Source organism: Anguilla rostrata, chromosome 10, assembly GCF_018555375.3.
Source record: "Anguilla rostrata isolate EN2019 chromosome 10, ASM1855537v3, whole genome shotgun sequence".
Taxonomy (NCBI): Eukaryota; Metazoa; Chordata; class Actinopteri; order Anguilliformes; family Anguillidae; genus Anguilla; species Anguilla rostrata.
This window is the reverse complement of record NC_057942.1, coordinates 22543509-22566658: the sequence shown is the minus strand read 5'-3', so window position 1 is coordinate 22566658 and position 23150 is coordinate 22543509. Positions and strand designations below refer to the sequence as shown.

The window sequence follows — 23150 nt, the reverse complement described above, 5'->3', positions numbered from 1 at the left end:
GGTCCATCTGTCATATGATTTCTTCTGTAACCCCATACTACCACCGAAGTAGCCTACATTATTTTCTAATAACCGGGACAGCCCGGAGGGGTTTATTCCACTTATATACAACGGGTTACCAACAATGACTATATATGGTTACTTTTGTATTTATTGATTTTCATATCCTCTCAAACACATTCATTAACAGCAGAAAACATGCACACGTTGTAAACAATTTGCTGTTTTATTACTTTCTCGTCGTCAATTCCATATAGGCTAATCGCAAAATGACAAGAATAGAACGAAAACTCGGACTTGCGTGAAAATGTAAATTAGTAGTGGTACAGCCACCGTTTGCTTTCCTTCGAAGTTACTGCTAGCCGAGCAGCGAAGTGTGCCCTCCAGATGCGAACCATGCACCATAAATTAGTCCATAGTCTTCCTGGTCTTTTCGTAGAATTGAAGAATGGCAGTAAAATGGAGTAAAATTACGGCAGTCTGAAAAAGCTAAAGGGAAGATTACTAGAATTAACCTGTTATTTTACCCGGATAAAAAGTGCGGAAGGTGATTTCCAGTTTGCTTGTACTGTATCACTAATGTTAATTATGCAGAACTACTGCATACCTCATACCTCACATAACTGTATCAAACGTTTTGAGTCAATTACAACGGGCTAACAAAGAAAATCCGGAAGAAAATATTCAGCAACCGAATTAATCCGTTTGAATGTTTTGGTAGCCTACGTAATATGCTGTCCCAGCACGAATGCTTAGCATTTTATAAAACGAATACTAAAGCAAGAAAAGAACAGAAGAGCACACGTTATAATTCCAAGACGTTGACAGGCTATAACCAAAAGTAGGCTACTGCGCCGCATAACATACAAGTTTGATTTGAAGTTATTATGAAAATAAATTGGTTTGCCGCTCCATATTTTCAAACATGGCGGGTAATGGCGGAAAATAAATATAACACAAATGCTACGAGTACTCGACCAATCAGAAATGTTCAGCGCTGCAAGCTCCACCCAAAAGGTTCCTGTACTTTCGGAAAGTACTACCCCCCGAGCAGGAACGTTTTGGGGGGTAAAACAAAGCCCCCAGAACTAAATTTAGACCCTAGTTCCTGCGGTGGAAACGCACTGAGTTCCTCAAAAGGTTCCTAGTTCCGGGGTATAGTTCCTGCGGTGGAAACGCGGCTTAAGTAGGCTATTCACACCTGGCCGCATGCCTCCCCACCACTAAGACAAAGACTCAGTGAGCCATTTAGAAGACAGATACAAAGACATCTTTTGATTTTCAGAACATTTATTGAAGCAAACTATACGCATGGAAGATGAGATGAGACTGGTGTACTCTTGCAACGCTTGCGTGGCCTCTTAGCTAGTGGTGAACTAGGCCGTGTTTCCTGATCAGCATCTCTGTAAATATAATAAAAACAAAATTGTTAGGAAATGTGACATCAAATCAAACTTTATTTATATAGCACATTTCCTTCAACAGGTGAAAATTAAATGTGCTTTACAAAAAAGGGGCAAACCACTAACTAATGAAAACAAAACTTAGGAAATGTGACATGGTTACATCATATACAAACAAAGAACCAAACAAACAACCAGACGCAGAGAGGTAGCCTATAATTTTGAGAAGCAATGGTTAGAATCGTTCGTAGTGTGGGAATTTACAAGCGCGCATATTAGTGAATATTCCTACAAACACAGAGAATGCAATACAGCACACATTTACAAATAATGCAAGCTATCAACGAAACAACATTAGCTAAACTAAATAAACATTGCTATTCCAGCTCAACTACATGCAACTCATCAATAAAACTGCCTCAATCTGAAGTAGGCTAGGTCTGTTTAGCTAAGTGGTTATTATATTGCTATTTCCCGATTTTACTTACAGTATGCTAATATCGATTGTGCGAGGACATCAGTTTTAGAATCTTAGCCACGCCACGGGCTGTTTATTACCAATATGATCGAAAAACATACAGTCTACCTGATACTTCTAACACACCCAGACGCAGAGAGGCTAGCCTATAATTTTGAGATGCAATAGTTCAAATCATTCGTAGTGTGGGAATTTACAAACGCACATATTGCTGGATATTCCTACAAACACACAGATACGTTGCAATACAGTACACATATTTACCAATATGATCATAAGAAATATACTTACGCATGAAGTTGATCCTCAGCTGGATCAGTTCGCTATTCGAAATGACACCGCTCTTCATCAGTGTCGGCTTCCGGACCATTTTCCAAAATTAAACGAAATGTTCACCTCAAAAGAAGTGAATTCGGCGACACTTTGACATTCTATCCCGCTTTCGCAGACTTGGCATTTCTCACATGGATCTCGCATCGCCCCTCCTTTAGTCTCCTTCTATGGAGAGTAATTATAATTGTTAACATGTGAATGCGATTTGGGCGGACTTCCTGCTGAGCGAAATTCACATAGTAATGAGTAAAGTTTAACGAAGCATACATGATCTAAATAAATCAAATTTAGAACATTTAAAACAATTCATATTATTTGCCAATGGGCGCATTGGAAAGTCGCGATTCTAAGGTTTCTGTCAATGTTTTTGTTGCGTCTGTATGATAACAGCACGTGAAGTTAATCATCCAAATAGAAACTAAAGTTAATTTCATCTTGTCGAGCTCCGCCGGCAGAGCTCTCGACCCCAGAGGGTTAAGGATTTGGTGTGCATGTCACAGCTGGAAAGCAGGCAGGGAGAGAGAGTTGGGTGACAGTGGGGCACAGCTGTAGAAAAGGGCATGTACATCTCTCCAGAGGATGTGGTGTCCAACCAATTCCAGCCCTTGCAGGAATTGGATTTGGCTCTTGACCCTGAGAGTGGGAGGACCGAGGAGCCACTGGGCACCCAGGTGGCCACCTCCTCTCGAAAAAAGGGAGTTAGTGATAGTGGGGGATTCAATTATTAGGGGGGTAGACAGCATAGGCTGTTTGTATGAAAAGGAGTTTCGTACGTTATGTTGCCTGCCTGGTACCCAGGTAGGAGATCTCCTGGAGCATGTGGACAAGCTCCTGGCCAGAGCGGGGAGGCATCCAGTGAAGATGGTTCACATAGGAACCCATGACATAGGTAAGGGTAGGTTTGAAGTTCTGCAGGACTAATTTGTGGAGCTAGCAGAAAAGATTAGGAGCAGAACCTCCACGGTAATTTTTTCTGGAATACTACTAGTACCACATGCAAGTAGAAGAAAGGAAAATTTTATTTGGAGGTTTTTTACACGTGGCTACAAACCTGGTGTAGGAAAGAGGGGTACAGGTTTATGGGACACTGGCACTACTTCTTGGACAGGGGTGACCTGTACAAGCGTAACAGGCTGCACCTGAACCAGAGGGGTCCTGCTTCACTGGGCCAGCGTATGCTTAAGTTAGCACAGGATTTAAACTAGGGACTTGGGGGGCAGGGAGGTCAGAAAGTGAAAAGGGTAGGGAAGTGCAGACTGTCAGGATGGAAGCTGTCAGGGCTTCCTATAATAGAGGGTATGCATTGACGTCACTTTCCCACCGGAATACGCCCCCTCAGTCGGGATTGAGTGGCAAAACATGCTGCCACATGGCTGCCTTTAGTATAGGAAACTGCAAAACCGGGAGTAAAACAAACAATTATTTGCTTAAATTAAAGGCAGTTGGACTCGACAGTGATCCTTACAACTTACCAAAGAACCAGTGGTCCGTGGACATTCAACAAGAAATCTGAGCTATCTTTTTACAGACGGCCGAAAGCTAAAGAAAAGAGAAACGATGCATCACTGCAATTCGCAGAAACAACTCGAATCCAGGCACCGAAACGTGGATTTGCGGTTGTTATTTTGTGTCAGGTATGTTGGATTTTTGGGTAAAATCATACCTTAATAATTTATATGCTTGGCTAGCTATTACTATCTAACCATCCCCCATTTGTTTGTAGAACACAAGGCTCATCATCATGGATGTTTTTTAATAAATGCTGACAAAAACTTTACAGTTACACAGAATATAAATGAAAGATGCTAAATATTTAATCGATGAGTAGTGAATACAGTAGCCTACATAAATTAAGGTATGATTTTACCCAAAAATCCAACATACCTGACACAAAATGACAACCGCAAATCCACGTTTCAGTGCCTGGATTCCAGTTGTTTCTGCGAATTGCAGCGATCCATTTGCTTCTCTTTTCTTTAGCTTTCGGCAGTCTGTAAAAAAAGATAGCTCCGATTTCTTGTTGAATCTATTTGTACAGTCAAATGCACAACAGCTCTTTCCCATTTTAGATGTGTTTTTTTGTGTTTTCACCGCATTCAAGCTGAACGCTAACGCTATCACTCAGTAGTCTTTCTGCCACTCAGTGGGTGTAACCGCAGTGACTTCCACCTACTGTGATGTTATGTGCATACCCTCTATAGTGTGAACACTAATGAAGTCTTGTTAAAGCAAAGTTGTAGGAAGGGTGGCTTGGGGCGGCGGGGGGTGAGAGAATGGTAGAGGATGTGTAGAAATAATAATCTGAAATGTCTTTGCTTAAATGCTAGAAGTATAAAAAATAAATTGTTGGTGCTTGAGGCTGCTATAAATAGAGGGGACATAGTTGGGATTACAGTAGGAGTGTGTTATCGACCGCCAGCTCAGACAGTAGTGTGAACTCAACACTCTTTGGAAAAATAAAACAAGCTTGTCAGGATTGTGAGACTATTATTATGGGTGACTTCAATTACCCTGCTATTAATTGGGAAATGATGACAGGACAAGGAAAAAGTAAGGAAGAATTTTTAGATGTTATAAATTTCTGGCACAGTATGTCAATCAGCCCACAAGAGGGAAATCAATTCTGGATGTGGTGCTATGTAATGATCCGGACAGAATTTGTAGCATAGAGGTAATTAATCCATTTGGGACCAGCAATCATTCTGTAGTTAAATTTGATTTATTACGGCAAATTAACAAGGCCTCCTCTATGGCCAGAATTTTTTATTTTAGACGAGCCAATTTCAACAACATGCGTGAAAATTTAAGTAATATTGACTGGGTGAAACATCTTTACTGCAAGACTGTGAATGAAAAGTGGGGTAGGTTCAAAAGGGCTATACTTGAGGCGCAAAGTAAATTTATTCCAAAGGCAAGGAAAAGTAAGTTAAAGAAGTGCTCCCCCCAGCTGATAAACAAAGCCATATGGGAGAGTTTGAGAAAAAAAAAAACGAAACTGTATAAGATATATAGAAATGACAGCATTGAGAGTAATAAGGCTGAATATTGTAATATGCATGCTAAGGTTAAAAAAGAACTACGGGAAGCCAAGAGGTTCTTTCAATGGCAAATTGCCCAAGATGCAAAAAGTAATCCTAATTGTTTCTTTCGACACTGTAGTAGGAAAAGGAAAGTCAAAGAGGATATCAGGTGCATCAGGAATGAAGAAGGAACATTGCTTGCCTAAGAATAAAGATGTAGCTGATGCCTTAATAGTAATTTTGTTGAGAATGTTACTAGAGAAGAGGTTACTAATAGACTGGAAGGCATATTCAGTACTCAGAACTCTTATGAGATATTGAAATAGAGGATAAAGTATTACTGCATGAATTACTGAAGACATTCAGTAATGCCATTAGAGGCAAGTTGGAAGTATTTCTTGAAAATAGCAAAATCCTAAGAGATAGCCAGCATGGTTTTCGTAAGGGAAGGTCATGTCTGACAAACCTTCAGGTATTCTTTGAAGTGTTATAACAAGGCATATTATATTATCTACTTAGATTTGTAAAAGACATTTGATAAGGTACCACACGAGAGACCTGTTAGTAAAATGAAGACAGTAAGAATTAGAGGACGTATTTCAGAGTGGATTCGGAACTGGCTACAGGGTAGAACACAAAGAGTAGTAGTAGTACTGTTGGAAGTGGAGTCCCACAAGGATTGGTGCTGGGGCCACTGCTCTTCCTTTTTTATATCAATGACCTTGAAAGGGACATAGAAAGTACATTAGTCAAATTTGCAGATGATACAAAACTGGGAGGCTCAGCTAATAGTTTGGAAACTACTAAAGTAATCCAAGAAGATTTAAATAAAATCCAGAAGTGGGCGGGAACCTGGCAAATGAAAATGAATATTGCCAAATGTAAAGTTCTGCATGTGGGAAATAAAAAGATTAGGCAGGATTACTTTAAGGGAGGAACAAAATTGGAATGTGCTCAGTTTTAAAAAGACTTGGGAGTAATGGTTGATTAAAGCCTTTCTGGTTCTAGGCACTGTGCTGTAGCAATAAAAAAGGCCAACAGGATGCTGGGATATATTGCTAAATGTATTGAGTATAAATCAAGGATGTTATACTTATTGTATATGATACATTTGTTAGATCACACTTAGAGTATTATTGTTTACAGTTCTGGGGACCGTACTACAAGAAAGATATAGAGGCTCTGGAAAAAGATCAAAGATGAGCAACAAAATTGATTCCTGGTATGAAATATAAAAGCTATGAGGAAATATTTAAGATGCTTAACCTCTTCAAGCTTAGTAGAAGGAGACTCAGTGGTGATTTGATTGAGGCTTTTAAATTCATAAAGGGGATCAACAAAGTGAACTACAAGAGATTATTCAGATTGAGTTCTGTTAGTAGAATGAGGGAACATAAATGGAAATTAACAAAAGGTAAATACCATACAAACATTATGAAGAATTTTTTCACGCAGGGAATAGTTAATGTGTGGAATAGCCTTCCAGGTCATGTAGTAGAGGCAGAAACTCTGGGGACTTTCAAAACTAGGCTTGATACAGTGTTAGATACTGATACAGTGTTCGATACTATCTCGTCTGTAGGTAGCCTACATGCTGGGATATATTGCTAAATGTATTGAGTATAAATCAAGGATGTTATACTTATTGTATATGATACATTTGTTAGATCACACTTAGAGTATTATTGTTTACAGTTCTGGGGACCATACTACAAGAAAGATATAGAGGCTCTGGAAAAAGATCAAAGATGAGCAACAAAATTGATTCCTGGTATGAAATATAAAAGCTATGAGGAAATACTTAAGATGCTTAACCTCTTCAAGCTTAGTAGAAGGAGACTCAGTGGTGATTTGATTGAGGCTTTTAAATTCATAAAGGGGATCAACAAAGTGAACTACAAGAGATTATTCAGATTGAGTTCTGTTAGTAGAACGAGGGAACATAAATGGAAATTAACAAAAGGTAAATACCATACAAACATTATGAAGAATTTTTTCACGCAGGGAATAGTTAATGTGTGGAATAGCCTTCCAGGTCATGTAGTAGAGGCAGAAACTCTGGGGACTTTCAAAACTAGGCTTGATACAGTGTTAGATACTGATACAGTGTTCGATACTATCTCGTCTGTAGGTAATCACAGCACATATTTAGTTAGGAAAATGGCGAGCATTGTTGGGCTGAATGCCTGTTCTCCTCATTATGTTATGTTATGTTATGTTAGGCCCATCCACAGCACTGCGCCTGTTTCAGAGGCTACATGAATAGCTTTCAGGCCAGTCAGGAGCAAGGCCTTGCAGTTAATTCAGGCTGAGTAATTTGATTGGATGAGAGACATTCCATGAGTGCTGATATACAGTCCTACAGCACTGGACTTTTTACAGTGAAGTATCATAACTTGTAGCATAGCTAACTTAGGAGTCATAACATAACATAACAGAACATAACATAACACTAGTTAGCTTGGCCTCATGTGTCAAGCTGTCCCTATGGAGTTGACACACTAGATAGCTTAGCATCAAGTGTCTAGCTGTCCTTAACCCTGTCTTCTCTGTTTGTGTTTCCATGGGGCTCCCTCCCCCTACCTTGCCCTGAGTCCAAAGTCCAGCCTGTTTCCTTGTCCTGAATCCACAGGATCGCTCCAGTCCTGTCCTTTCCTCTTTGGTCATGGACTGCTTCAGTCCTGTTCCTCCCCTGCCCCTGCCTTAATGTTGTCTGAAGCTCCAGATCCATCACCCAGCTCCTCTAAACAGCACTATTCTAACTATACCATTTTGTCTTTTCCTATTCTTGTTAGCTTTCACCTCAGCTGTAACCTGTTCAACCCTATTTTATTTACTGTCTACTACCTTACACCAGACTGGCCAGTGGAGGATGGGCTCCCCCTCTATGGCCGGGTTCCTCTCGAGATTTCCTCCCATTGGGGAGTTTTTTCTCACCGCCTTTGAGGGTTTTCTCCCCACTGGGAGTTTTTTTACCTTATGTACCTGCTATTTGGGGGGTTCAGGCCTGGTGTTTGCTCGCTTTGCACTGTTTGCTCTATCTCCTGCCTTGCTACTCTGTAAAGTGTCTTTTTGACAGTTCACTGTAAAATGCACTATACAAATAAAACTGAATTGAATTTAATAACATAATGATCAGAACAGGCCATTCAGCCCAATAATGCTTGCCATTTTCCTGAATAAATTAGTGCTCTGATTACCGACAGACTAGATAGCATCTAATACTACATGACCTGGCAGGCTATTCCACACATTGACTACTCTTTGTATGAGTATCGCTGGCTGATATCAGCAAGGTAGCTTGCCAACTGGTTAAAATGTTCCTAGGGCTCTAGTTAGGAAGGGCTCAGTTGGGTCTTATTGCAGACTGAGTCAGTGGCAATTCAAGTTTGAGTTAATACGGAGACCAAGAACGGTTGAGATGATTCAAGACTGAGACCAGTTTGTGCTTTCATTTTCAAGTTAATGCACACACTTATATGGAAGCACATCTGGATGGATATGTATTTTCAATTTGAATTTTGGAAGGGTTTTTGCGTGACCACGTGGGTATGATATTGCAAATAGAAGTGAATTGAATTTGATTTATGTCACTCTTGTGCCACAAAAACATTAAAATGAAAAGATAAATGAGAAATCATTTTTGTCATGGATAATGTCGTTACAATAAGAAACTGTCATTTTAAATGCGGTTATTCATTTTAAGTATGATTGGGCTGTATAGAGGGTGAGAAAAATTGAATATGGAATGGACTGCATTTAAATGTAAAAATTTTCAGATTGTGCATACATTAACTTGAAAATGAAAATGGGTCAGCACTCTTAAATTGGTCAAATCCATTTGACTTTTCAGTCCTGGATGAGCTGCCAACTCTACCATTCAATGAGAACCTTGACCTCCCACCTGCCTTCTCTGAGGTCTGCTTCGCCATTAGGTGACTAACGAACTACAAAACTCTGGGACCTGATTCCATCCCTGCTGAGCCCCAGAAGCAGAGGGGGCTATCTCAGTACCGCCAAAGCAGTCCACCTGTTAATCTCCCTGGAATGGCACTAAGAGAGAAATCCCCCAATGCAAATATTATCACAATGTATAAAAACAAGAGGGACAGATCCATCAGCAGCAACACTAGGGGCTTATTGCTCCTCTCCATTGCTCTGTTCCTCAGCTGTCCAAAGGATGACAAGAGCTACTGGACAATATGCATCTACACACTCAGGGCTCCAGACTAACTTTTTACATTGGTTGCACTGGTGCGCCTAACTTTTTCATTTAAGTGCACCAGCACATAATTTAGGTGCACCCAAAATTTTTCACCGTGCCTTTTGGTGCCGCAGTAATACATTTTAAGCGTTACCTTTTTTGTCAGTTCCAATACACATTGGTAATTTCTTAACACATTATGTAAATGATAGTAAACAGGAATAAAGGTGCAGATAAATGTTTTTTTCTTTATTTAAATCACAGCACAAACAAGAAATCAAAATAACCTCAATTGAAAAAATAAACTTAAAAAGTACTGATATATAAGTGCTTGACAAACTCAAATAAATAAATCAAACTCAAATAAATAAAAAAGTGTGCGCTGCTCCCGGAGGAGTACAGGGCACGGTTTCACACATACATGCCTTATTTTTTTCCCCACCCGCATTCAGCGAAGAAGAATATCAGGGTCAGAGCCAATCTGAGGCAGAGTAGGGGTGGGTCTTTGCAGAATGCGGGTGGAAAAAAAAAAAAACACTACACACATATACACACTGTAGACTACTACAACGGAGTATTAGGGCCACATTGAGGGGGAAAAAATTCGGAGATTTCGAGAATAAGGTCGTAATATTACGAGAATAAAGTCGTAATTGAGAAAAAAGTCATAATATTACGAATATTCTCGTAATATTATGACTTTTTTTCTTGTAAAATTACGACTTTATTCTCATAATATTATGGCTCTTTTTCTCGTTAAATTCCGACTTTATTCTCGTAATATTACGACCTTATTCTCGAAATCTCCGAATTTTCCTCTGTGGCCATAATACTCCATTATAACACACAGAGCAAGACCTGATAATGTCAGGCATACAACAAGAGGGACCAATGAAAATGTTTAGTCGCACTTGGTCGCTGATTTTTGGTCGCATGTGCAACCAAAATGGTTGCACTCTGGATCCTTGCCACTTCTCTGTGGGTGCAAAATATGAACACTCGACAGCTATCACTTGAAACAGCTTGAATTTTTTCATGTAAGATACCTCCAGCACATTCTTAAAGTGGTCTGGCAGGATCTTGTGCCACACTTGGAGCTCCTACAGAGGGTTAACTGTAGGAGCATAGAGGTGACCATCACCCACCACCAACTCGGTCATACCATCCAGATGGCAGCAGACAACCTGCTGCAAAAGGTCCTGTACAGACCACTACAAGGACCACCTTAAGGAATAACTGATGATCTCCTTAAAGAAGTGTGGAGTAAACCCTCCCACACTGTGAACAGGAACTTTCCCAGCAGCAAAGCACCTTTAATGACAACCATAGAGATGTCTTCTGAAGTCACCTCGTGCCCGGTATCCTTCAAAGAATAGCCAGATTTCAGACAGATTTGCATAGGCATATAGGGAATGGAGTTACTGGTCGGTTTGCAGTACATTTCCCTTTCCCATTCCCTACTCATTTCCCTTATCATTCACCCTGTTATGGTCTGACCTTAGACAGGATCACAACAAAACTGGGGGCTCATCCGGGATATAAACCCAGGACCTCTTGCACCCCAAGCGAGAATCATACCCCTAGACAAAAGCCTAATCAAGTAATTTCCCCTGAAGCCTATTCCTGTTATAGGTGAACCTTTTGAGAAAATTAGAATAGATTGTGTTGGTCCTCTCCAAAGACTGAAGTTCGGTCACACATATATGTTAACCTTAATATGTGCTGCAGCACAGTACCCTGAAGCTGTACCTCTGCATACACTTAAAGCCCATGATATTGTGAAATCTGTGATTAAAGGCTCTATCTTACACCCGGCGCAAAGCGGCGCCAAGTGCAACGCAAGTGTCTTTGCTAGTTTCAGACCAACGCAGTCATTTTCCCGTCCAGCGCCCACGTTGTTTAAATAGCAAAGAGCGCCCATGTTGTTAAGTTGGTCTTAAAATGAGGTGTGGTCAGGCACATTGTTGGCGCATTGCTATCTTGAGGCAGCGGAAAGCTGCGCGATTGACCAACAAAAACCTGGTCTTAAGTCAATGGCGCAGCATTTTACTGTTATTTTAAGTGCACATTATTAAGATAGTAATATGCACCTACATAGGCGGGTGCACAATGCGCGATATTTTTAAAAAATACATGTCATAATGGTTAGTCATAATATTTATCAGAATTAGCTTTCCTACTACTTGGCAAATCCGCCATTATTATAGCAATACGCCAAGGTGCAAGCGCACCTGGCTTTTAAAGGGAATGGGAGATGACACTCTGATTGGTTTATTTCAAGTTATGCACAAAACACACCTATGATTAATTAAGAGACTAAGTACAACCCCTTTGAACCATGTGCCTTACTTTGCACTCAGATTATCCGCCTTTAAACTAGCAAAAGTGGATTTGGACACGCCCTAAATGCACTTGCGCCATGCGCTTTAGACTGTGCGCTTAGATCGTTAAAATATAGCCCTAGGTTCTGTTCCACTTTTGGGCTACCAAAATTCATTTGGTCAGATCATGGTTCCAATTTCATGTCCAAAAACATGCCATGTTTGGCAAAGTCTTGAAACATTTGAATGTTAAACATCAAGTTGCTAGTGCGTATCATCCAGAGTCTCAGGGAGAAATGTTTCATCAGACTTTGAAATCCATGCTGCAAATGTATTGCTTAAACCAAGGAAGATTGAGAGGATGGAATTCCTCTCCTCCTTTTTGCTATATGTACCATGGTGCAGGAATCCCTTGGTTTTAGTCCATCTGAGTTGGCATTTGGACATACAGCTTGCGTTTTTCACATAAATATGTTAAAGTCCAACTATTCCAGTTGTTCCCGTTTCAGCAGAATATGCTATTGAAATCGACGGCCTTAGTCAAGGCGGTAATTCTCTTTCTGTGCCCAATTAAAGACATTCTAAGCTCTTCCATCTAAATTGCCTTATTTGTCAAATTCTGATATTTTACATTTGATTCAAAAATATCCCTGCCTCTTCTCAGATATTCCATCCAGAACTAATGCTCTGAAACATGACATTGATCATGCTCTGATCAAACAGAATGCATATTGTACAAACCCCACTAAATGATCCAGTATGAAAAAAGAAACTGATTATCTTGTTGATAATGGTCTTACTGTTTCCAGTTCAAGCCCATGGCATTTTCCCTGCCTACTAGGGTCTAACAGGATGGAACATTCCATTTTTGTACAGATGACAGAAAAATGTATGCTTTGACAAAAGCTGATTCTTTTTCTCTCCCATGAATGGAAGATTGTGTAGACAGGATTGGTAATGCAAAATATGTAGCAAAATTAGATCTCCTAAAAGGTTACTGGCAAGTTATTTTATTTGATTGTCGGACAAGTAAGGATTAATTAAGAATATGTTTATTTTCCGAATCCAACAATCAATGCCCTTGTTAAAATGTTCAGCACTCTAAATACTGAACCAAGCGATATTGCGTGCTAGAACCCCTCACTTAACCTACATGTAAAATATATTTTATTTGATTTAATTTAATAATTATGTTTAAAATTATCATAATTAGAATGATCAATTACATCGCCAAATTCATTGATAGGTCTGTCTACAGAAAACTGGTGGAATCAACCAACAAGTCAAAACAAGCTCTATATCAGGTTTCAAGACTAAATAATTGAATTTAATACGAAGTAATCAATTAGATTAATGAATTGAAATCAGACAAGAAAACCAGCTAAAAACACACACAACCAAGGAACCACCACTAAAATAAAAAGAGGAAACTCTTCTTCTTCAAGGCTCAGAAATCAAATGCAACACAACACTTTTTCCTGTGGTCATCTTAAATACCTTACCCAGCATGGCTTGTTTGCCCTGATTGGGTGATGCCGAGTTAAGGTTTAGGAGAGAAGGGAGGGGGGTCCGACTAATTTATGGCAAGGACTGGCCTACCTAAAGATTGCATTCAAACTAAAAGTAATGAGGGTCTCTAACCGCCAATATGGTGTCCTGTGTCATATGGTTTTGTCTCTTCTGAGGAGGTGAGACCCATAGATTGTCAGCCTAGATTAGGGTATCAGTGGAATTTAAAATGGCCCCAATCACATTTGCTTTGATGCTTGTGATGGGGAGGCCAGGCCACATTCTTATTCACTGTTTTCCTCTTTAAGTCCAAAATCTAAACACTACATATCCTACATGATCATGCAACAGAGATGTCAGCTTTTACTACGCCAGATAGTTTCCTACACTACACTGTAATGACTTTTGATTTAAGAAATGCCCCTGCCACCCTTCAAAGATTAATGAATCAGGTTCTGGCTCATACTGATAATGTGAAACCTGTCTGGATGATGTTGTTATATACTCAGCCACGTGGGGTAGTCACCTGGAAAAGTGTGAATTTGGCCTTGGTACCATGACTTATTTCTGTTAGCAGGTTGGTCAAGGTACCATTCGACCACTGGACACAAAGGTCCAGGCCATTAATGTTTTTCCTGATATATATATACAGTATATTTGGGGTATCTCCAAGATTTGTACATCTGGAACAATGCTTTCTCCTCCAATTTGGTTCTATGGAGGAGAAATATACTTGACATTTATGTGATTTGTAAGAGCTCAACTATGGAGCTGGAACATTTTTTTCTATATATGAACACCAATATGGATTAAATTCAATTAGATTTATTCATCACATTGATCCAGTCAAAGTCAGCTTTCTTTGCCCACAACTCTTTTTAAGAAAGAAACTGCAAAAAACAGCCTTCTGCATGCCATTTTCATCCAGTTCCTTACAAAAAAGGACTTACCATATAGTCAATTCTTATGTCTATGTCATATATGTTCTGATGATGCAGAATTTGTTGTTCAATCTATCCATCTGTATAAATTTTTTTTACAGCATGGCTATCCTTATACTTGGTTACCCTCAGCTCAAGGTTTGTTTGTTTTAGAAAGGATTTTGCCACATCGAAGGGGTGGTGACTGGGATGGTAGATTATTACAAAGAGAAGCCTTTTGGATTTTTGAACTTAACACTCTCTTTCCTTTGAGACGAATGAGGAATTGGGCTTTTCTTGTATTCTTTACAATAACCCTTGTCACGCATTGTCTTTTCTTTACATACGTTGTGTTGTTTTGTACATAAAGGTAATTAGCATGAAATTATCTTTTGCAGCTTTCCACTATTGTTAGGGCCTGCATGTGTCAATTGCCTCAATAATGAGCCGGGATCATCGAGGAGCACCGTTATTAAAAACATGGCGGGCTATATTTTGATTATGTGCACCTTTTTAAATTAGGCTTGGTCGGAGTCTAGGTCTGAATCTTGGCCTACAGCTCAGAGTTGCCTAATGTCTATAGTCCACGTTGTTTGTTGTCTACAATCTGCTCATCTTGACCACCATCATCACCATCTTTTCTTACAAAATTTTCTGTAACATGTTAAATTGCCAATAGTAGGTAAGTAACCTTTGTGTTACTTTTATACAAAGTTATTTTAGATAAGAGTGCAGATTGTAAGGATAGCCAGCGATTAGCCCAGTTTCTAACTCAAAACATCTGTAAGGAACTGTAGGACTTTTAGACAAGAGGACCATCTTGCGTGGGCTACGTCTACCCGCCTGATGAGATCCTGCTAAACCTGTATATACGCTTCAAACTCCTTTAGGACAAACCGATCTAACTCCCTGCTTTGCTATATAATGAACACCTTCTTGCCTTTTATATATCACTTTGTGCTTTGAGTTGTGGTTGTTACTGAGGTTGCTTCGTGTTATGTCTGATAGCATACACCTGGTTATTATAATGCTGGTGAGTTACGGGTCATGACACTTGCATGTTCTTTTTCAAAAAAACACTTGTGACCTGTGCAGTGAGAGCACTGAGGAAAGCTGTATGCTGAAAATTTGTGGAATCCTTAAACAGTGTGCAGACAGCATTTTTCTCTACTTTGGATCTTTCCTTTTAATAAATGAGAAGCTGTAAGCTGTAAATGAGCTAGGTTAACAACCTTGCTAGCAGCAATCTAATCTACTGGCATGATCATAGATATGAAGGTTTTTTTCCTAGCTAAATACTGTTTCAGATGTAATGTTTTGCTTGCTAATGCATTTTGTAAATACTAAACATTTCTGATATTTATCTTCTGCAAGGTTGATAGAGAGCTAACCACAAGTTTTGGGACACGCAAGTCAGAACATATGTTTTTGTTTCAATGAGGCTGCTGGGTGGTTCATCCAGCTAAGGCACGGTTCTACTGCAAGACTGAGCACCACAATCCAGGATAAAATCCTTTTAATGCCAATGTTTTGTGTTTGATGAAAAAAAAATCCATTAAATTTGATAGAACTTTGCTGTTTATCATCACTAGCTAGAGCAAAACTTTTACCAATTCCTATCTTTTTGCTCTATGTTACAATATAACATAAGGTTTTGGATTTGCTTTTGTTTAAAATGAATAATAAAAACAAACAAACAAATAAAGAAAGTCTGTGGATTGCTGTTGATTGATGGAAAAATTTGATATGTAACATTAGCTAACATTAGTCAAGTTAGAAAAGCATATAAATCAGGCATTCCATTACATTACAGAATTTTGTTGCTTCCAGTTTTGTGATGTTTCACCACATCTAGGTAATGTCAGACTAGCTTTTCAGCTAACTAGCTAATGTCAGCTGGGCAATGTTTGCTAATGGTAGCTATTGCTGTGTGAATACACTGGCAATGGCTGGTGTATATTCATCAGACAACTCATAGAGTAATTGTAAAAGAATAACATATGTTCCAGAAACATGAGCTTCCATGTAATTACTGGTAGTATGGAATATATAAACAGGAGAAAACACGTCCCCCAATGTCCCCTGAAAGTTTTGAACTTTATATTATATCATTACCCAATAGGGATGTTGCTTGAACATCCCTGAAAAATTCTAATTACTGTAAATGTCATACTGTAACCAAACAATGTCCTTCCAAGGAATTTAATAACATCCTAATAACATTTTTGGTGATGCCACATCATAACTTGTCCTAAATCAGAACATACCAAAATGTCCTCAGTTAGCTGGGAAACAATTGATTGAAGAAGTAATATTAAAGATTGATTTTCATGATCTTTCATTTCTTTTTTTTCATTATATTGCTTTACTGAAATGCCATCATGAAGGCAGCATTTTTCTCCTTTACAAGCATATTTTTGAGAATGGCTACAATGTTTAAAAACTATACCAGTGTATTTGCATTAATATTTAGCCAACCTTTGGAAAAAAAAGTTTTGCAGAACAATTTACATTCCAAATTGGTTAACATATCATTGTAAATCAATATGCTGCTTATTATAAAATAAATACCATGCACCTGCCCTTTTCATAATCATCTTTTTTACCTGACATCGTTGCCTCCATGAGCAAAGGACCCAAAGCAGGCAGTGAGAATCTGCAGGAACTGAAAGAGCAGAGAGACTTCTGGCCGGTCAATCTCCAACGCATCCTCTTCAAGTGACTTCTCACTGCTAGCTTCTTGACTTGCATCCAACACCACCTCACCCAGATGATCCGGTGGCCTACTCTCAGTCACTGCGCTGAAGTAGCCGATATAATTGTTTGTGGACATTTGTTTTTTCTCCTTATCTCCATCGTCAGCAGGCTTGACATCTCCGTCCTTCTGCTTGAAGTCGTTGTGCATGCCACAGATAGCCATAGTATACGAAGTGTAGCTGTTGTTGCGGCGGATGGTTCGATCCCCCTCACCCATACAGTCACCCACCTTAGCCAGGTGCAACTTGTGCAGGAGATCCTTGTACAGGCCAGAGTCTTTATGTATGGTGTGGTAATGGCTGTAGCCATTGTTGGAAAGTTCATTACTATTGCTGAACTGGACTTGATCCTTGCTGCAGACTGTAGGTGCAAACAGAAAAATTCAGTATTATCAATGACAGTAGAGATAAAAGATAGTTCTACCTCTACTGTCAGAAAGTTAAAAAAAGTATTTGATTTTAAGACCCATATGCTTGATAAAAAAATAAATAGTAAGGTCATAGCAACAACTGGAGAACATAATAATAATAACAATAGCAATAATAAATAAATAAAAAATATTGATGCATTGCTGCAAAACGCGTGAGGCCTATTTTTGTGTGCATGTCGAGTTTGTAGTGACAGGTAAAACAGGCAGCTCCTGTAATGGTTTGGGGAGGGGAGGATACGACCGAACGCAAACAAATATTCCGAATATAAGAGGGGCTCTTTAAGTTGAGCGGGGGGGGGGGGGGGGTTCAACCACTAGGTCTCGTGAGAGACAGGGAAAGGAAATAAACAAACAAAATGAAGTAAGATAAATGAACAGAAAATTCAACCTCACACTGAGGTAAGGTAAGATAGGAGCAAAACAAAGGCTGACAGACAGTAGCGTGAATCAAGTCACCAGAAACCCACTATCAGTATCACAACTAACTGAAAACTTTGCTCCAAGCTATACCGACTTACCAAGTCTTTTCTTTTCTGAATTACCAAGCACCTTACCGGCTCTATGCGAAATGAGAATTAGACACAAAAGCAATGAGGTGCTCTTAGAGGGGAGTTATATAGAATGACCACCAGATGGAAGTAATTGACCATAATTAGGACGCCGCCAATAAGCTCCGTAGTAGTAAGAAGAGTACTGCACGTGTATCAACTGAATACTCATGCTCGTTTGCTGAAAAGAGAATAGCTCTCGAAATGAGTAGCCGAGTAGCCTGTATAGCACAAAGGAATACGAAATCATGACAGCTCCTTAATCAGTTGCAATGGAATAATGTGGACTCACACGCCTGGAAGAAACCACCCCTATGGTTGCATAATGTGTATAACTGGTGGCAGTGATATTAGCATTACTGAATTTTTTCCTCTGTACTTTTTATTATTCCTCTCCCTCTTCTTGGAGACCAAGATAGAAATGTTTTAAATTCTTAAAAGGGATTTCACAAATTGCACTGTAAAGTTTTTTCACATTCAGTTCTTCCAGTAAAAAATTAGCTAAAGAAATTGAGCATGGATATCATCAAGTATTTCTTTACATAGAGAGTTTTCAATGTGTGGAGCAGCTTGCCAGGGCCCTGTGGCTAACTGAGTTAACCTGATTAATTTGTTGATATTTTGGATTTTTGGTTTCACAAAGTAAGTTCACTATTCAGCCAGACGTGTAACTCGGCTCCTGCCCCAGCACATTTCAAATGCTGTTTGCAATACTGAAAATATAATATTTTTTTCAACATACAAAAATGCCAAGTTACTCACACATACAAAGCACTGTCTATAAGTCATTTATTCAAACTGGCAAAATATAGCCCTGCCATTAAAAGTATTGATATCAAAATTACGCCAAGTTACTGTACTACAAGCAGTACTGGCTATCTTACCTCACACAAATTAAAGAAGCGGTATTCCAAAGCAGTGCTACCCAATGTTTCCTAAATTGTTTCAAGACACTTGGCCCAGTTTATATACAACCGGTAAAGTTACCAACCGGACCGAATTGCAGATGTTAGAGAGCAATTTCGCAGGCGCCTGTATGTGTAGTAATGTTATACACTCAGTGTGTCGTCTTGTTAGCAAGGTAGCTAACGTAAAACACGGTGAAAATGCGGAAAGCGGAACTGTGTAAAGTGTGGGTTTATTTTATTTGGATTTCAGAAGAGTAAATGAGTGTCCCGCGAAGATTTAACAGATACAAAAGCAATAGTTAAATGTTACATTTTTAGTTAGCCAGCAAGCCAGCATAATGAGTAAGAGATCTGCTTCAGTCGGAGGGGGGATTTCAGCTCGGATATGTCAGTTCTAAAGGCAAAGGCAGTGCCCAGTAAGCTATGAGGGAAGCAGATGTTAGAGGTGCAAAGTTGAACTATTTTAAAACGTGCAAACTTATGTTTATTTTGTGTGTGTATCCGATGATTTTATTGGTTGATGTACGTAAAATGACCAATGGGGAGACATATTCTTTGTGGGCTAGGAGCATTTCAGGCAGGAAAATGAAGAAGAAGGGAGAAGAAGGAAAAATCGCAAAATCCCCTAGGTTTGGGGCTTTATTGTGTGGAAATGTGAAGTGGTTTGTGAATTATGTTTGTTGAAATGGGCTCAGAAGGTACAGAAATGAATGTTTGTAAGAGTTGAGAGTCTGTGGTCATTGTGGTTATTTCTGTAGGGAACCCTGAAAAGTGCCAAACTCTCTGTAACTTGGCAGGATGGCATACCTTCCATCTCAATAATAAGCTTTATTTGTATAATGCCTTTCATACATACCATTCAACACAAAGTGATTCACATTGGAGAAGAATGAAAACAAACAAAATTAAAGCTGCAAGCGACGTTGGGAGGGGTCCTATGGAGCGATTTTAAAATGGTTTTGTCCTCATGATCATATACCTTCACCCAACATATCTACTGAGTATCACGATGATTGTATAAAATATTGATGACTTATGGCCAATTTTGTGCTAAGAGACGGTGTCGGATTACTTAACACTTAGATGGCATGTCGTAACACTTAGATGGCCTGGCGTGTATGTAGAGCTGCAGCGCTTCCGCACCACAACTAAAAAAGGCGTGAGACTAGTGTTGTCACAAAACCATCATTTTGACTTTGATACCGATACCAGGTTTAGTATCACGATACTTGATACTGAAATGATACTTGATACTTAAATGATACTGATTCGATACTCGGTACCTAACGATACTGAAATTACCTTAAGAGAACAGAAACGTAATGTCCACCAGGGTTGACCTCATTTTCGAATTTTGAGGTTTATTAACAACCTTTAAGTTGAAGCCTGTTCAACATATTAATAAGCATAGGACTATAGTGTCACAACACTAAACAACAGAAAAATATATTAACCCTCTGGGGTCGAGAGCTCGACAGGATGAAATTAACTTTCGTTTCTATTTGGATGATTAACTTCATGTGCTGTTATCATACAGACGCAACAAAAACATTGTCAGAAACCTTAGAATCGCGACTTTTCAATGCGCCCATTGGCAAATGATATAAATTGTTTTAAATGTTCCAAATTTGATTAATTAGATCATGTATGCTTCGCTAAACTTTACTCATTACTATGTGAATTTCGCTCAGCAGGCAGTCCGCCCAAATCGCATTCACATGTTAACAACATTATAATTACTCTCCATAGAAGGAGACTAAAGGAGGGGCGATGCGAGATCCATGGGAGAAATGTCTGCGAAAGCGGGATAGAATGTCACAGAGTGTCGCCTAATTCACTTCTTTTGAGGTGAACATTTCGTTTAATTTTGGAAAATGGTCCGTCCGGAAGCTGACACTGATGAAGAGCTTCATGCGTAAGTATATTTCTTATGATCATATTGGTAAATATGTGTACTGTATTGCAACGTATCTGTGTGTTTGTAGGAATATCCGGCAATGTGCGCATTTGTAAATTCCCACACTATGAACGATTCGTACTATTGCATCTCAAAATTATAGGCTAGGCTCTCTGCGTCTGGTTGTGTTAGAAGTATCTTTGTTTGTATATGATGTCACATTTCATTAATTTTGTTTTCATTAGTTAGTGGTTTGTCCCTTTTTTGTAAGGCACATTTAATTTTCACCTGTTGAAGGAAATGTGCTATATAAATAAAGTTTGATTTCACATTTCCTAACAATTTTGTTTTTATTATATTTGCAGAGATGTTGATCAGGAAACATGGCCTAGTTCACCACTAGCTAAGAGGCCAGGCAGACGTTGCAAGAGTACACCAGTCTCATCTCATCTTCCATGCAGTTTACTTCAATAAATGTTCTAAAATCAAAAGTTGTCTTTGTTTCTGTCTTCTAAATGGCTCACTGAGTCTTTGTCTTTAGTGGTGGGGAGGCATGCGGCCAGGTGTGAATAGCCTACTTAGCTGGCAGGTATTCCTACCCAATGCATATTCATTACAGAAAGGCCATTTGCCCTCCCATTCTCACCTGGTGTTGAAAAATAAGTCACAACACTAACTTTTAGCAATTTATTTTATATTTCTCATTGGATTTGCTAAAATATTTTGTCATCTTTTGATACCCAAGACCTTGAAGAACACATTTCAGTGACCAAAAGTCTTATTCACTATTGTTTAGTGTGTTTTATTACAACATTCCTGTGCATGTTCAAAACTACTGTTTGTGTGTTTTTAGAGCAGTTTACAATCCACACATGATTATGACCTACTTACTGCTGCCATATTGTTGTAGCTGAGTTTGTGCTGAAAACAAAGATATGAAACACTTTGGAATCACTGTATATAAAGTTGATGAAATTTACACAAATGTCAGAGCATCGCACAATCACCAGTGTGCCTCATTTTACCCTTAGACCCCAGAGTGTTAAATATATTTTAAAAATTAAACAATTGTAAACTAAATAATCTTTAAACAGGTCTTTCACTTTTAAATAGATATGAAAACAGCATATTTTAATAACAATACAGTATCTTCCTATAATACAATATTTCCAAATTAGAACACTTATTGCTACAGAAGCGTGCAGAGTCGGAGCTTGTGCTGTATCAACGAGCTGAATGCACAAGCACACGTCACCTGACTTGGCTACCTTAGTTGCTACTGCCATCTAGCGAAGATTCTGACAAATTACACCTTTCATTCTCTCAATCAGTAATGCGGGAGACACATTTCCCTGGCTTTTACATTTGACTTAAAGGTACCGAACATCGGAAAATTCTAATAGCGAACTATATACCGAAAAGGTGCTGAAGTTTCCATGCAACACTATGTCAGACACATATTCCAATCCATTGTTCAGCTTAGCAGAGAATGCACATTTCAGAGCGCCCCAGAGACAGATAGAATAATAATACATTTTCAAATAATAAATTTGACATTGAAAAAAAACGAAACAAAAAACTAAATATCAACTCGCCATCCCTGCTACCTGCGTGCTGCCCGCGGAGTACCGTCTTATTTATTTTGACATTGGCAAACTACAGCATAAATTGCGTCTTTTGTTTATATTCAATATTAGTAATTGCAGCGAAAACGAGCTGTAGACACAAGATCATTTGTTATGTTATGGTAGCAACAGAACGAAGCGGACTATATATGTATTACCGTCATTGTTTCATTATACCAGTGTGTTTTAACGCGTTTGCACAGAAACTCAGAACCTATCAATAAAATGGTTTAGCTATTTCTCAGCATAATGACAGATTCAAAGACTAAACGAACTCACCCGATACTGTCTTGGATCCATGCCAAAGAAAAGTAATTATTCATCCTCTCAAAAAGCTTTTACTAACAAACTTTTGGTAGCCTAGCATGCACTCTGGGTGGCACTGTCTTCCATTGCTTCCCCGACGGTCAGACCCTCCCCTCACTGATAAAAACTAGACCCTACGGTGTTGGATTACTTGCGTCGCCATGGATGTCGCTTGCCGTAAAGAAGTTTACAAATGTCGTAACACTTAGATTTGGAGCTCCAGCTCTTCGGCACCCCAACTAATAAAAAAGTCCAAATGGCGGGCAAACAATATGGCGGACATAGGTGCTCCCAAAAGCAAAGTTGTAGAGCACATTCAGATGCATCGTTCGATGAAGTTTTGTGTTGATCTGACTTATGGTGTAGGAGTTATGGCCTTTTAAAGTATGACCCTTTGTTATAGCACCACCATCTGGCCGACATAGGTGATTTGTAGTGACTGAGTAGTGGGGGACCATAGGAACCCACCTACCAAATTTGGTTGGTCTGCA

General features: G+C 39.1%; 1 protein-coding gene across 2 annotated transcripts in view; it reads right to left on the bottom strand.

Moving 5' to 3' along the window:
• The window catches only part of LOC135233743 (sodium-dependent phosphate transporter 1-B-like), a 188358-nt gene that overhangs the window by 35772 nt on the left and 129436 nt on the right, over positions 1–23150 (bottom strand). For both annotated transcript variants that reach the window (XM_064297585.1, XM_064297584.1), the window contains one exon: positions 16795–17305. In XM_064297585.1, the coding sequence (XP_064153655.1) occupies positions 16795–17305 (511 nt within the window). The remainder of the gene's footprint in view (positions 1–16794; positions 17306–23150) is intronic.